Source organism: Brugia malayi (genome assembly GCF_000002995.4).
Source record: "Brugia malayi strain FR3 genome assembly, contig: Bm_v4_Chr4_scaffold_001, whole genome shotgun sequence".
Classification (NCBI taxonomy): domain Eukaryota; kingdom Metazoa; phylum Nematoda; class Chromadorea; order Rhabditida; family Onchocercidae; genus Brugia; species Brugia malayi.
The window spans coordinates 5570104-5586506 of NW_025062478.1; the positions used below are offsets into that span (position 1 = coordinate 5570104).

Below are 16403 nucleotides of genomic sequence, written 5' to 3' on the forward strand. Positions count from 1 at the left end.
CTGTGCATTTTTTTATTTTGAATGCAGTGATGTATAATACTGGTAACCAATCTTTTTTGCATGATTTTTCGCTTAATTTTTATTTTTCACAAGTACTTTTTTTTTTTTAACTTACTTAACTTTCATGGCCAAATGGGTTGCCTCAGATCTCTCGGAATACAGGCGCTGTAAATAACTGTTTGTTGTGAATTGCATTATGGATTTTATCCTATAACATTAACTGCAAAAAACATGTGAAATCCAAAATTATTTTTGGTAAACAATTTTGAAAATCTTTTATATTTTTTTTAGTTGGTGTTTAGTCCTGTTGTAACGTTTGAATATCTTAAGAAAGTGCTTGTTTGTTATTCGAGGTACGCATACTTATTCAAGTTCTATCCTATATTGAGGTATGCATACTTATTCAAGTTCTATCCTATTCCTACCTGCTTTCATTTTTGTTTTACATCAGAATTTATTGAAACCGCAAATTTTCATGGGCTGATTACCTCAATATATTTTTTTAACATGATTCTAGAACAGTTATCTGCTCCTGGTTTTGATGTTCAGTATTGATATCTTTGTTTCGACATTCCTTACGGTTTAATGGCTACATAACATTTTTTCTGTTAACATGCAGAAATAAAAGAGTTTATTAGAAATTGCTTATTCTTATAGGATAAAAGAATCTATTGGAAATTGCATACACTTATTGGTCTCACTTTTTTCTTCTGTAAATTGTTTTACTGGTCTCTTGGTATAAGAGTTTATTCTTTGTAAGACATTCATTGTAAAATGTTGAAACATGAAGTCAGTCTCAAACTCTATCCGAATTAGTCGACATAATTGGTCGAAACTGTGCCTACTGCTCTCAGGTATTCGTATCCTTTTTTCGCTCTTTACTCCCTTGTACTTTTCGGCTTTTTCTAATTACCTTTTTTATAGCATTTGGCATGTAAATGTAATATCATTTGTTTGCTATTGTGCAGTAAATAATGTAATTCTCACTTCATTCTGATGCTACTTTCACTTAAAATTGATGCCTTTTTTTATTGAACTGTCAAATGTTCTGTAAAATTTTAAATTTAAGAATTTTTCAAGCGAATGTTTCTGTAGCATAAAAGTTCTTGTGACTGATTGTTAGCGGCAGCATTTTCCATAAGTCGTCTTTTTGAAACCAATGAAAAACATGTACGTATATGTTTTAATGTTGCACAAGTTATTCTGTTTGCAGTAACTTCCGACAAAAATTATGCCAAAGTAGGTGGCATTGACTAGCCAGACTATCGATGTTTCATGGTTTGCTTATTTTATTGACAAGAATTCATGGTTTTATTGACATCAAAAAAATAGTCGAAACATTTCCAGCAGTAGTAAGAATAATAGAAATAAAGAAAAGAATTGTTATAAGATTGGAGAACATAACTCAAAGTTCAGTTTGTCATAGTTTATAGCATATCTGTCACATGGACAGTGCGGGAGGTGTGGTACTGTAATATTTCTTTAAAGAAGTCAGGGAAATACCATAACCGTTGGAGATTCGTTTTTGTAATTGGAAAATCTTAGAATTGCTTTTAAATTTTCTGCTGAACAAGAAGTTTAATTGTTTGACGATACTGTGGAACAAAAGATTTTTTAGATGCATAATAATTACGAGTTATGGGATGAAGTAGTGAAGATTTTGCGATAGACAAGTTGAGAACAGGTAACACAACATAACGAACGGAACTGTTCCGAATGGCAGTATTTGTGGAGCTTTTCATCAGATAATTCAAGGCACATTGATGAATTCAAATCATCGCAGTCTGAAAATTGTTTTAAGTAGAATACATTTGTGGTTACATTACAGAATACAGAAAACATTATGTAATTATTTGGAAAACTTGAGTTGGTCACAGGTATATTTTTGGATGCTTGAGAGTATTTGTTTTAAATGACACTGAAACACCACAAAAAATTTCTCAAGACAATGTGGCAATAGTTACAAATGAGCTCACTTTCTCTTTCTTTGTCGGTTGCTACACAATTTCCGCCAAGACACCACTAAAAAAAATTGGGATTTGGTGAAAAATTGAACTGAAAAACAAGCACTTAAAATCAGTACTGATTTTTGCTACATTATATTCAGTTTTTCTATCAGCTGTGTTTATTTTAATACACAAATTTTAGTCTAGAAATTTCCAATTAATTTGAAATGTTTGAAATTATGGTAAATTAATCATTTTGTCTACTGATTTTTCTCATAACATAATTTCTATCCAAGATTTGGTGAAAAATTGAATTGAAATTATTTTATTACTTGTTTTTAGTGAGACACTTTTATTACTTGTTTTTTAATGACAACGATAAAATTAATAAAAGTTATTTAACCTTATCATGTCCACATTTAGTTCCGTCTAATAAAGGTAAATACAATTTGGTTTCACATGGTTCTGTCTTGCGTAGCTGTCGATTTTTGCACCAAAGTCGTCGACATGGATCCTTCGATAAATATTCCTTCCTCTTAATTTAAATGAAATTTGAAATATATTCTTTCGCATGTAACAATGTAATAAAGTGCATGTGATAAAGCTAAACTTAGAGGGAAAGTAAAAGATAAATCTTTAGTTTAGTCAAATCAATGGTAGACGATAATGCAGAAATCACGGGAAAATTATTAGGGAGCGAAAGATCTGACTGCATCTCAACAAATATAGTGGTGATATTATCATAGTCCTTACAAAAGCTTTCCCTTTTCTCCGATGACTTTTTCTTAACCTTTAGTCAAATATGTATTATGATTAAAACCTTGTTGGAAAGAATCCTGAGTTTTCAATTTTAATATTTACTAATTTAAATATATCACCTTTCACCAGCATATCCCTCACTTTTCATTCAAAAAATTAATTTACCAAACAGACACTATAATGGGCTCCAAATGCTATTTTGCACTGATTCTGTTGCACTAACAATTCGCCGGGTTTGCGATGCTTTCGTCGAGAAGTACGTCGCAATCGCCTTTCACGACTCTTTGATCGCAGCAAGCAATCAGCTGTTCCGTTTCTGCAATTTAATTTCTTTTTCAATTATCCAGTTCTAAAAATGTTACAACAATTCATATAACAAAAATTGAAAGAGTGTAAATTATTTTTCCAAAAAAATATTTTGACCATTCCAGAGCTATTTCTACTTTTATTTATTCAAATTTCAATAAAGAACTACGCAAAAAATAATTGAATCTGTTGAATTGAGCACGGTGAGAATTTGAATGTGTTGAAGAATTTTTGTTCATCGTCCGAACTTGATACTGTTGCAGACATTAAATAGTTTCTTCCGCAATTTTCAGCTGGTCCACCAGCACCGTCATGAAATGCGCCAAGGCTGTAAGAAAGTTTCTTGAATTTTTGAAAAAAAAAGAAAAACGTTTAAATTTTGAGAATTTCTTTATTAAATTACATTGTTGGCTTTAAGCAATAAAATTTCTAAGCAAGCATGTGAGTGAGTACCTATGAGCCAATTCATGAGCAGCGATTACAGCTGTAGCCATACCGCCGATGTCCTCTACTACACTTGCTGATTCGGTAACTCGACACATCGCCCCAACGTATGCCATTCCTTGAGTGCTAGAGTCACCTTTAGAAGAGAGTAAATCGATCCTGCCAAGAAAAGTAAATTTTATTTAAAATCAAAGAAATCTTTTATATCATCGATTTAATTTGTTTAAATTCGAGCACTTAGAATTCGAATCAACTTTAACTTCAAACGCACCAAAACCGTAATTGATACATTGCACAAACCTTGTCAAAACAATGATATGATTATGCGCTGGAATCCATTGTGAATAATCAGCCACCCATTTTTGCACATAATTCACAGCATCTATTCCATTCATCCTAATAGCAAAATATTATTTTAAGTGTATTTCTCTCCCCTAAAATTCACTGATAAAGGAATAATGCTGTAAAAGCTTATGTGAAAGATTTTGAAACTTATTGACTGGTATTTCGGCTTCTTCTATTGTTAACATTTCGTGGACTTTTTTCGTTGAAATTTTCTGCAGTTAGTTTAGACAGAAGGAAAAATGATTTTACTGTGTTGCATTTTCCAAATTATTCAATTCAGTCTGTTTTAGAAATGGCGCAAATGGACAATCATCTTCACGGATTATTGTCATCGTTGATGCCATATTCAAAGTTACCGGAACATTCTCGGACAAACCATTACCATCGTAAATTGAGCGCACCTGTCATTCATGCTTTTTGAGAATACATTAAGTATTTAACGTAGAAGACAAAGTTAGAGCAATTTGTTGCATTATTGAAGATCCTGGGTTATTCAGAATCTTCAATATCATTGTCATGTTATTATCATCGTCTTCAATATCATTCTCATATCATTATCATCAACATTCTCCTCATGACAGGATAATCAGAATTTAATATCGTTGTTACTCTCACTACAAATGTCATCAACAACCATCATTATAAATCAGTAATCTTTCCATTAATAATGTTATTAATATTTTCAGCTTTGCTAGCATCACTTATTTCTCGATCTATAAACAACTACCTGTTCAAAAATTGCATACAAGTAGTCGTTTGTAGCCGAAAGCGCCGAGTAATCGTCACCTCGAACAATGTGCATAAAATTGGTGTAAACTGAATAATCGGCCACCATTAGAATATCAATCTGATATCTGAATGATGAACTGTCGTGTTGTATCTTTGGATTACGGGATAGTGGCACTTGCTGCAGAAAGAACTAATACATATTCAAAATATAAATTTTTAAATTTAATTAAGAAGGTTCATTCAAAAAAAATTGTTACAATATCATATATGTTAAACAATAAGTTTTTTGCTTCAAAAACTCATGTTTTGATATTTTGAATATGTATTAGAAAATATCGATCTATACAGAGAAATTTTTATAAGATTGGACTAGCTTCAAAAGAGAATTCGAAAAAACAAAAATATTCAAAATGGCATTTTGTCTCATCGTCGATAGAAACAAATATGAATCTAAGATAAATAATTAACGTACCTTTCCAAAAACAACACCAGCCGATTTCATTCTTCGCTGGAAATGTGCTGCGCTCCAAACTATAAATTGCTCTTCTAATAGCATACGATTTTCAAAATGATGAAAATAAAGGAAAGAAAACAGAAATTTGCTGAAGATGATTGAATACCTCTGATTTTCATAGAATTTTATTTTTGTTGACGTTCTGAATATAAAAAGAGAAAACCTTTGACCTCTCATAGAAATCAACTGTTCCATTATAAATGGACTTGATGATTCCCAAGACTTTTTTCTATACTTTGGAGAGATATGCAACTAATGTCTTAAGTTTCTAATGAATCTAAGATAATAAATATTCATGGAGGCCAAGTTATGAGATTATAAAAACAAAGTGAAGCAAGAAACTTTCACACTACCTTAACTACGAGGTGTTGTTATAACGCACACTTACTCTTAATCTCGGCTTATTTTTGTCAGTTATCTCATTAGAGATATACTTTGTTTGGAAAATTCTCAAAGATCAGTAAATTATTGAATTTAATAAATGAGAAATTTTTGAAGAACGGTTCATTTATCAGTCTCACCTGGTATGAAATTGCATAAAAGTGTGTATATGAAAGTATTAGAAGCGATTCGCACCATTTCTTTAGAAATTGAAATGTCTTTCCATTCATGAAGGTAACACAAATGACCATTAGTATACCTTCATTCTGCGGCACCTGACCACCCCTACAATTTTCATCGTTCATCCCATCACTACATTACTCAATTACAGAATCGACTCTAGTGACTCTATCGATGTTTGTTTTAAGCAAAAGTCTTCTGCGAATTCTCGATACTAACATATTTTACAGCACAAATTTAAACAAGTACTGCTTCTGCACAACTAGTTTCTTTACATCTTCAATAGGTACTGTTACCTGTTGAGTAATGCAAGCTAACCAGAAATATATGAAAAATGAAGTTTGCACTTATCAGAATAAATTGAAAATAAGAAATTTAGCATTTGTAGAACGGGTAGCTATTGTCTGAGTAGTGATATGTAATGGTAATAGCTCTGACTGGCGTAACCTTTTTCGAAAAAACTGGAAAAAATTGGGGTGCGGTTCGGATAAAATAACAGCGGAATAACTATAAAATCATATTGAGAAGTCTGTACATGTATTGATAAATGATAACAATGGGTAGAACTCGAACAAGTAGATCTCGAAGGTTGAATGAACATTTTCTGGGTTCTGCAAATGATGAAAATGCTACTTCTCTCCAACAAGAATAAAGAGTAACTGATAATTCAAATGTCATGTGCTTTTCATCATGATGTGATTTGATCGGAAACCACTCAAAATACCGCCTTAATACTCTAGCAAATACAAAGTCCAAACTGATAGCAATAATAATATCATTCAAACTGTCAACACAAAGCAAGCATTAATAACACAGTTTTGAAGCAAATTTTAACAAATTTTAACGAAAAAAAAATTTTTTAACACGAATTTCAGGTCGTACTGTAACTAGAAAATAGATGATCGGATTAGAAAGGTCTTGTTGACGGCGATGGCTCAGAAGTGCGAAGATGAAAGTAAACACACCGTCATTTAGTTTTGTCATCGAAAATTTTAGACTGTTAGTGCAAATTGGAAGGCCATAAGAAGCTGATTGACACGAGATAACAAAAGGTTTTTATTTGCTTGACAATTTGAAACATTTATTAATTTCTTGCTAAAATATTTTGGAATTTTGGATAGCTACAATATACAGAATGGTAGTAACAGCAAGCACAACGGAAGATTTTAATTCGCAGAGGCATGTTAAATATTGCAATTTGGAACATCACATTTTGGGAAATTAAAATAAATAAGTCAGAGACTAACTACGAGTTAGTCTTCTTCGGAAAATGAAATTAAATGCTGAATGTAGTTATCTTTTTTACTCGAATATAAGTTCGGATCATCAGATTATTCATTTACGCTCTCTTGAAAAATCAGCGTGAAAAGGACATAATGTCTCTCGACTTTTGAAATCAATAAATAAGCATTGGTATTTTAAAGGTACTGCAGTCTTTTGAAAGACATGATTAAAGATTAACTAATTGAATATTTTTAGAAGATGCCAGACATATTTTTGTTGATTACTGTTAAAGTTTATCTTTGGTGCAATCAACAACAGAAAATCGTGCTGTAAAATTTTGTTAATTCTAAAGATGAAATACAAAGAAAATGATAGGACGATCTCCTTAAAGATTACCTTAAAGAGTCAGTACCTTGTATTTACAAAAAAAATCAGCATTACCGCCATTCCATAATATGACTTTTTGTTCTTGTTTGCCTGGAGAAGGTGCCATTTTCTCATTGGATTCTATTTCCTCTCATTAAAAGAAAAAAGGAAAAAAAAAGGAGAAAAAAAAAGGTAAGGTGCTATTTCTCACTATCAGAAAAGGATTTCAGCAAATTAGAAAAAGAAATGTTGCTCGAGAAATCTTTTATCCTTATTCAGACAGAAGAAAAATGATTCATTTGGTAAACTCATTTGAATTGTTAATTGTAAAGAATTTATCAATGCAAATGAATAGCTTATAGCACCAGCCGCTAACTTCACCATAAAACATATCACTGATCAAATATCTGTACGACCATCAGATACATAGATAAGGCACAATTAATCATGATTCGAAAGTGATTTTCTTCCTACGGAAACAAATCTCTGTTAATATTGATCCCAGCTGTTTTTGATAAAACAGTCAATATGAAATGGTTTGTCATGTTGTTCCGAAAAGCATAAGTTACGCTAAGGAAGAGATATACCTACTAAACTTTATATTATTGATCGTTGTTAAGTTTCCGTCCAAAGAACACGAAATATTTTTCGAATTTAACAAAAAAATAAATAATTTTCTGCTAAAGAATACTGAAACAATTTCAAAATTTGCTTACATAACAAATATGAAATATATCAGTTTCTTCGACAATGGCAAGTGCAACATTCTTTTGATAAGATAAATGTATGTTGAAGCATAGTATGAAGTTAATTCATTCAGTCGTATAATCGTAAAAATGACTGACAGAGATATTAATCAGTTTGTTCATTTAAGTCACACAAATCTCAATCAGCAGTGATGATGCTCTCTTCGTTATAAAAGACCAATTATCAAAATTAAGAATTTTTAATAGAGAAAACTTAAATATAACAATAATATATGGGGAAAACAACTTTCGTGTTTGCATAGAAATCACAGGACAGGCACTGATAATTTTTGAGGGCGAAAGAACATTTAAAAATATATACAGAATGAACAATTTCAATTTTCAACAAAACAACATGGTCAGAGAAATAAATGAAGCATAAGCATATTTGTTGATCAAAGCTCTGAAACGCTATGAATGGGCAACTTTGAAATAAGTAAAAGTTAGTCAGAATCATCGATCACATAATATCGCGAATCCTCGCACTCGTACCTGAACACTCCAAGCTAGCATCACAAATTTTTGTAATCAGAATAATAAACTAGTAAACATTTTTGGGACAGAATAAACTATTTCTTTCGCAAATTATTGACAAAAGTTCAAAAACACTTTCAATTTTCAGATAAAACAGGGGAAAAAAATAGTAGATAAAACACATGGAAAAACTTCAGATTGGAAGGTAAAGGAATAAAAATAAAGTAAGAAAAGTTTCCAGAACCAAGTAAGTATTGAAAAAATAAATAAATAAATAAAATGACAAAAAAAGAAAGGAAAAATAAATAAATGAACTGAATGATTAAGTAACACCAAATGAAGTGGGGGAAAATTATAATGATAATGAATAAAGACAAAACATGTAAGCAGCAAACAACATCATATAGAATCTAACGAATAGTAAGTGTGACAGGATGACATACTTTGAGGAAATAAATTAGCATAAACCAAGTGCTGTTGAAAGATTGGTAATGTGGACGATGAGCGGCAGAATATCTGACGATGACGAGAATTCGATTGTTAACACCAGATCCAACCGTTTGAATGTTTCAAGCATCGCTTGAGCACGCCCTTTGTAGTATGCTACGCGAACGCGATCACTGTTTGCTACCGCTTGCTAAGATCAGAATTAAATTTTGCGAGAGAAATCTGCGGGAAGTAATAGAAATATGTCGGCGTTTAGAATAGAAAATGAGATTAAAATCATTAAGTTGTTTTAATTGGATTCCTTTTTTGTGATATGGCCTTGCTATTTAGCATCCTGTCTTTATAAGTTTGCTGCTGATAAGTTATACCTTAAGCCTTATGCACCATACAACAAAGGCCAGCCGGTAATGGAAAAAGTGTTATTCAGATAATTTTAATCTGTGGAAAATTTTTGACAATATTATATTTTCCATAAATTTCGGCTTCTAAATCAGGTTCCTGACCATCCCATTTAACAATTCACTTTAAATTGGGATAATCCTTTTCCTAAGCTTTGCAATGATTTTGGCTTCTTTTCTTCTCCAGTAAAATCAAATTATTAAGCCCAAAAGATGTTTCAAATTCAAATTTCAGATTTCAGTGCAGTCTAAAAATTTGCGTACTTTGAACCTTTTAAAACGATTAGCTTTTACAGTGAGTTTTAATTACACTGTTTATGTCATGACTCAAGCGATGTATGATAGAAGAAAATGTTTAAAGAACTTGTTGCCACACCATACCAAGGTATGTTTCACTCCACCACTTTAACCATCTCAGCTTTGAAGAACTTCCCAAAATTTTCAAATATGTCTCCCTGACGGAAATCTGCAGCAAGGGACGAGAGATTTATACGATCAAATGGGAAATCAAGAGATATTCGTATAATATTTGATTTGCTTCATGGCTTGTTAGTATAGAAATATGACGAGGTGTTTAATCGATCGTCGGCCAAAGACCAATCGCTATCTTTCGGTAACCGGAAGAAACTTTTATAAAGCGAAAATGCTGTCTTTCATTTTCATTTAAAAGACTGCAATAGAACTTTTGAAGAGCTACAGATTTTCGCGATCTTTGTAAAATATTCCTCTCATTAAGATTTTCTCACAATCTTTCGGTGCTGTAAACGATTTGGTTAGACTTATTTGATGTCCAAAGGGTTAACTCACGTTCACTTTCAGTTTCGCACCCGACTGTTCTTCATTGTTTCGTATTTTATTTTATTTTTATTATTTTTTTTTTTGAGGCAAATTTAGATTTCCAATCTTAGCATACATCCAGTACGTATCCACAAACTTTCACATTAAAAATTCATGAATAAACAAACCTGTGCATCCTGCGGTGTGAAACCGATCAGATTATTGATTGCATTGTTATCCACTAAGCAATCGAGTGCATTGCAAGTTTCGTCAGCAATCCGAAGCGCTGCTGTCCAGCTTTGTCCAATAAATTGCAAGCCAGCATGCAATTTGCAAAAAATTGGCTAGAAGTATTGGATCAATAACTAAGCATGCTACTAGGAATGCTTTAAAATTAAATAAGAATTTATTCTGTTGAAAGTATCACATTTCGAAGAATCTAACTGAGCAAAATACTGCAAAATACCTGAACTCGTTTACGATGTGCGACCAGACAAAATCTTCGTTGATGGTAAGCTTCCCTTATCGACACAATGTTCAAAGCACGATATCGTTGTATGATATTTACATGTGGTACTATCTGGAGCGTTGTGTCAGGCAAAATTAATGTTGCCGGACGATTTGTAAGAGAAGTATTACAGTACATAGGATGTCCTTCAACTTGCTGCGGTTCTGTATTCACGAATGAGTTTTGAGAAGCGTGAAATAGAATCTGAAAATTTGACGAATCGAACTAAACGTTAATATTAAGGATAAGTTAAGGAAAAATATAACATCAAGATCTTTTTTTATCATTTAGTTTAGTTAATAAAAATTATTAGGTAAAGATCGTGACTATCAGCTCTAGATACACTGAGAGCTTTCGCAAAACTAGAAAGGATCGATTCATGGTCGATTTCCTATTGCCTAGTTGGAAATCTTCAGAAAAAAAAAAAACCATACATTAACTTCCTTTTCATAATAAATAGCTAATAAAAAAATGGATATTTACAGGATTCTGCTGGATATCGGTAACTGGCGGCCTACAAAGATTTTGCTCTGACGCGGAAAATAGTAAGCCGGAACGACATGGTGTCACATCCGGTTGGAAAGCAACATTTGATGCTGAAATTAAATATAAGAGTAAACCAGCTTAATAAACAGTGAAATGAGTGCCTCAGAATATCTAATAGACGAAATCAGAAGATACGTCCAGGCTACTTCATTGATAAAAACTAAAAAAATTCTGTATATTTTCCTCTTCTCATTCAAGAACATGAAGATCATTCGCTTTCGGATTGCATATTTGCTCCAATTTTCAGATGTTTGTAAGAAAAGGAAAGTAGGCAGAGGAAATGAACCCAGAATTTTCGATTTTTTATGTTTTTACATTCTGTCAAAGATAAAATCTGTGCCTTTCTCCCAAACTAATTATGGTATATGCATCCCTGAATAGAAGTTTTTTTTTTTTTTTTCAGTAGTTCCAAATCATGCCAAACAGTAAGGGATGATAACAAAATAAGGATCTCATAGTAGTGTAAAAAAATGTACTTCCATTAATACATTTTTCCGAGAAAGAACCTAATTTCAAACAATCGATAACTGCGATCATGCAGAAATCAAACAGAATGTTAAAATAGAATTAACTAGATATTAATTAATGAAGTAGAAGAAAATGAATCAAATTTCGAACAATAAACCAGAAAGTTCAGTATTCATTCAAATCACGGTGAAGCAAAATGATTTTACAATATATTTATTTATGAAAATATGTCAGCAGTTATTCAGTAACATAAAAGAGACGAAGTAAGTGAGATAAATTTACAAGTTCCATTTATCAAGTTTGTCAAAATTTGACAGAGTGTTGGCATGACCCCGACGTGATTTGAACACGCAACCTTCTGATCTGGAGTCAGACGCGCTACCGTTGCGCCACGGAGTCGCTGCTACACTCCCTATCATTCCGTGTAATGACCTTAAAAAACTTGCCTTTGACGGTTTGCTTTTCTTGTAAATTACAAGATGCCTGTTTTCTTGAAGAGTTCTGCGGCGAGTATCTCACACTATGAATTGAAACTGAATTTACCAGCAAAGCATTGTCATTATGCTTTGTTTGCACTTGCACCTTAAAATTGTCAACTAATAATGTAAATGTAAGCATTCTTACATTCAACCTATCAAATTTCAGTTTTTATTTAATCTTCTTGGAGTCTACAGTGTGCACCCTTCACAGTTTAAATGAAAATAATGAGGTAAATAATAATAATAGTTTTTAATAACAATTTCTACCTAGTCAGTTTCCCATGCATAAAAGTGGACCTAATGTTTGCATATATCTATATTATCGTTTGTTAATATAAAGTCCTTTTAGCTCTTTAAAAAAGTTACTTTTGAAGCAGGCACATGAAATTCGTTTACCAAAAACTGTTTATTGTTCTCCTTGGTTGCACGTTTCCTATTAATAAATGTATTTTCATAACATTTTCTGTAAATAGTAATTTTTTTTTTAAAGATTCATTTCTGTAATTTGAGAACTGATGTGAAAATAATCAATTAATAAATTGAAGGCTTTAAATTGCTGTATGTCTTCATTTAGTGAATCTGAAAAAAATCTGATAAAATTCTTTAAAACTATGAAAAAGGTGGAAAAGGTCATTCAAAAAGAAGACAATTGAGATATGATTGATGAATAAGGAATAAATACCATTTGTTAGCAGCCCAAATTGTCTGTTCCTGAATATTTGATGAGGAAATAATAGCTTCATGCATAATCGTATCTGCGGAATTTCGTTGTAAGTCTGTAGACCACGTAGGAATCATTGGTTTTGCTTCACCATCTTTTCGTTCACTTCCTCCATTAAGTATAACACTGCCATGAATAGTATTTATTTTTCGGACGTGAAGACTATTAGCTTCAACCATCGATGACTCAGTTTTAGAATTTCTTGTCCATAAACTAACTGAAAATGGAGTCTTTTCCGGCTGTATTCTGAATTCTGAAGAGGTATTGAAGTTTTCTACATTTGGAGATTGGTAATGCATCATGGTTATTGATTTTCCAGTTATTTCCTTTAATTCAGATTGCATTCCTGAGTCACTTATTATCTTCTCTGTGCGGGTAACCTGTGATAATGCTATTGCAGGTGAAGCCAATTGTTCTCCTAATGCTTCATTTGATTCTTGCGGAAAAGTGATCATTTCGATAGAATGCTGCGACTGCTTTTTCGAATCGGAAACAGGAAATAATACTGGTGGAGGCTGCATTTCTCGCTGTTTTTGAAGTGGACCTCGTGCTAAGTATCCTGGTTTAAGTTCCTCTTTAATCTCCTGACCGATTAATGGTGTCTGAGATTTCGTTGAAACTTTTGGATTTAATTTGGAAGTAGTAACCTTATGCTGAGGTTGAAAATAGGATGTTATCGTGCGTGACAAAACAGTTCTCTTCCTGAAAATTTGAAGTCAGGCACTTTTGGTTTAAATTCTTCCAAAACTTGAAAACAAATAATATACTGTTTTTTTGCTCTAGCGTTTTCTCCCTTTCCTGTTCTACGCATGTTTGCACTTTGCTGTTGATCTGAATTTACTGCAACATTCCCACTTATGAGAACTGATGACATTGTAGTATGGATCTATAAAAGATGAAGAATTTGTAAAAAACGAATTATGAACTATTTACAGGTAGGAACTGATTTCAAAAAAATTTCGTTTTCCAATTTATGGGCAAACAGCAATATTCACCTTTTCCACTTTTTCCGTTTCTATTCCGTCCATTATCTTCATCGAATTTTCATATTCTTTATCTTTCGCGCTAAAAAAGTTTCGAAACTAAATAACTTTAAAAAGATCGTATAATCTTAAACTAAGATTTAAGAAGAAATTCACAAAGATGAAGGGTACATTTTCCAATGAAAAGTACTTTCATAAATCTAAATCCTTTTAGTGAGCGACGAATAATAGAAAAAACCTACTTTATTTATAAAAAGAAGTACATTGATATATTTGAAGACGGAATATTTAAATATCCCCAAAAGAGCGTTTTTTAAATGCTATTTCCTCAAATTTTGTAATAATGTTTTTTTTTTTTTCGAAATTTGTGAAGTATAAATAAGATTACCATTCCAGCAATTTCAGCTTCTTTTCATCAATTCCTAACCGTCGTGCAATAGCAAGAACTGAAACATTCTGCTGACATGTTTCGCTCTCACCACCCAATATCATCATATTATTTGGCGTTAGCAACAACACGTTGCGACGACAAATCGTGCCACCGTAAATTAGGAGCTTGAAAACATGTAAATTCAGAACAAGATTATATCCAATTATACAACATTTCTGAATAAAACATGAAAGTTTATGCTTATAAGAAATTGTCCACATCAGACAAAGTAATGATGACAAAATACAGTGGAGAAGCGGTGAAAAGTATTAATTAAAGAAGACAAAACCATATCACCAATTGCGACGATATCGTTGATAAGACTTGGTTAATAAAACGTATTAGGTTGATTGGATAAACAATTAGAGAACCTGGACAACGTAAATCAAACAAACCTTTGTCCCACATGACAATTTTCCACACAATTCATCAACTTTTTGGTATTCTACAGCACGCAATTTCCTTTGGCCGTCGGTTACTTCCATCAGATACATTCGATTTACTGAATCCAAATCCTTTAAATAAGAAGGGCAAAATATGCCAGCCAGAGCTATAAATGAAGTTAAATATAAATCGCAAAGGGGCTAAAATCTAGAATTATCTAAGTAGTCCATATCAGATTTTCGCGCCAAACTATAATTTCACTCGTAACTAACAAAGATGGCAACCGTAACATAAAATTATGTTTTCTTTTACTATTAATAAAGATCCTAATTTTTATTAAAAAAAGTTTTAGGTCCTATATCCAGATTATATCTAAAAAAGATTTTTTTTTTTTTTTTTTGGTGAAAATTAGGATGAATGTAGTAAATTAGACATAAAACTCAAAAAGCAAATGACAAAGAACAAGTTTTTGATTTTCTTGCATAAAATTCGCATCCCAAATTCGAATTTAAATTACAATGATCAAGAAAAACCTTTAACACTGAAAAAAACAGAACAAAACAAGGCAAAATAAAAAAAATCCGCACTAGGAATGAAAGCAGAAATGGTGATCTAAATTGAAAAAAACCTCAGCAGTCAAAAAATTATCTTTTGAAATCTGTGCAGGAAATTTTCAAATAACCTCTGCTCCCTCATTTGGCTCCCAGTGGAAGGAAATGTTATCTAGGTTACAGCCAACATATTGATTTAATTTCGAGTACATTGAGGTGTGTATATCTACCAGCCAGTTTATCTGAAACAGCATTATCTAGCTGTGATAAAAATAGAGCAGCGTTACGCATCATCACAAAAAATATTGAATTACATAACACGCGCATTTAAATTTCGAAATTTAAAAATAAACTTAGAATGGCGTTAACGTTTCCTAACAGATCTTACTTGAACAACAACATCACTGTCCAAAGCTGTTTTCTTCTCGAATGGTGGCAGACGTATTTTTGGGCGTGTACTATTCGATAATTCCGAAAAAAGCCACTGTTCGTATACGAGTTGAATTATTGTGGGAATATCCTGCAGTGAAGTAGGGAGAAGATAAAAGAAGCGAACTTCGAAATATGTAAAAACCAAACCTGTTATAAGGCAGCGGATAAAATCAGAACTGTAAAGCAACTTTCTGAAAATAGAAAGTACAGTTATCTTCAATAAGCCTGAAGTTTTAACAGGGGAAATTGGGAATAGAAAGTTGGTTTATTACTGATATTCAGATTACTGATGATGCAGCAGAAATGGAGGCTGAGATGTTACTTTCGCTCAAAGCAATCAGACTAGAGAAACTTTTTCTTTTTAGACTCATAATGATACTTTAAAAAAAGTGGGTTAGAGGTATCATACCGCATCTGCTCTTTCCAATTGAAGATATTCCAAGACTTCATTTAACCAAGCTTCTTTCAGTGTCACGTTAAATTTTGAAAACAGTTCAGCAACACTAGCTTTCTTTATATTTAGCATCGATAATTGCTGCTTATCTGAATTTAACCAATGTATTTTAAGTGTTTTATGCGCATAAGCTTCCTTCCATCTAGCGTTTCAGTCACGTCTTTAATACTCGAATGCAATTCATCCCTATTTTGAATTTCAGGACTCATTAATTCATTCCATCACACTTTCAACCCACTTTCTCATTACCGTCAATTCCATTCTCGACATTCGCATAACCCCAAAACTTCACTCATATAGCTACATCTCAAATTTTGAATTCCACAAGACGTCTTCACGTTCGACGCTTCGTGTCATCTACTGCACGTCTCTCCATGTTTGCCATTCTTTCTTAGCTTCTCCCTCCTTCAT

The 16403-nt window shown here is 32.3% G+C and overlaps 2 protein-coding genes and 1 non-coding gene across 3 annotated transcripts; all 3 read right to left on the reverse strand.

Annotated features, from left to right (window-relative positions):
• Positions 1 to 1629: 1629 nt before the first annotated feature.
• Bma-mig-17 (Uncharacterized protein) lies at positions 1630 to 5622 on the reverse strand (the record flags this gene model as incomplete). Its single annotated transcript, XM_043081758.1, has 11 exons — positions 1630 to 1784; positions 1977 to 2022; positions 2350 to 2481; positions 2871 to 3021; positions 3181 to 3339; positions 3465 to 3614; positions 3756 to 3851; positions 4050 to 4201; positions 4528 to 4707; positions 5002 to 5060; positions 5565 to 5622. The coding sequence occupies 11 exons, from the start codon at positions 5620 to 5622 to the stop codon at positions 1630 to 1632; spliced, it is 1338 nt and encodes a 445-aa protein (XP_042937692.1).
• Positions 5623 to 8871: 3249 nt separating this feature from the next.
• On the reverse strand, positions 8872 to 16064 carry Bma-rmh-1 (Uncharacterized protein; the record flags this gene model as incomplete). The annotated part of the gene is made up of 14 exons (XM_043081759.1): positions 8872 to 9051; positions 10225 to 10380; positions 10503 to 10748; positions 11028 to 11140; positions 12005 to 12140; positions 12404 to 12470; positions 12720 to 13460; positions 13526 to 13644; positions 13754 to 13823; positions 14130 to 14296; positions 14567 to 14686; positions 15238 to 15348; positions 15495 to 15626; positions 15948 to 16064. The coding sequence occupies 14 exons, from the start codon at positions 16062 to 16064 to the stop codon at positions 8872 to 8874; spliced, it is 2475 nt and encodes an 824-aa protein (XP_042937693.1).
• On the reverse strand, positions 11886 to 11957 carry Bm14594. Its single transcript has one exon. It is a non-coding gene; the product is annotated as a tRNA-Trp (tRNA).
• Positions 16065 to 16403: the final 339 nt, after the last annotated feature.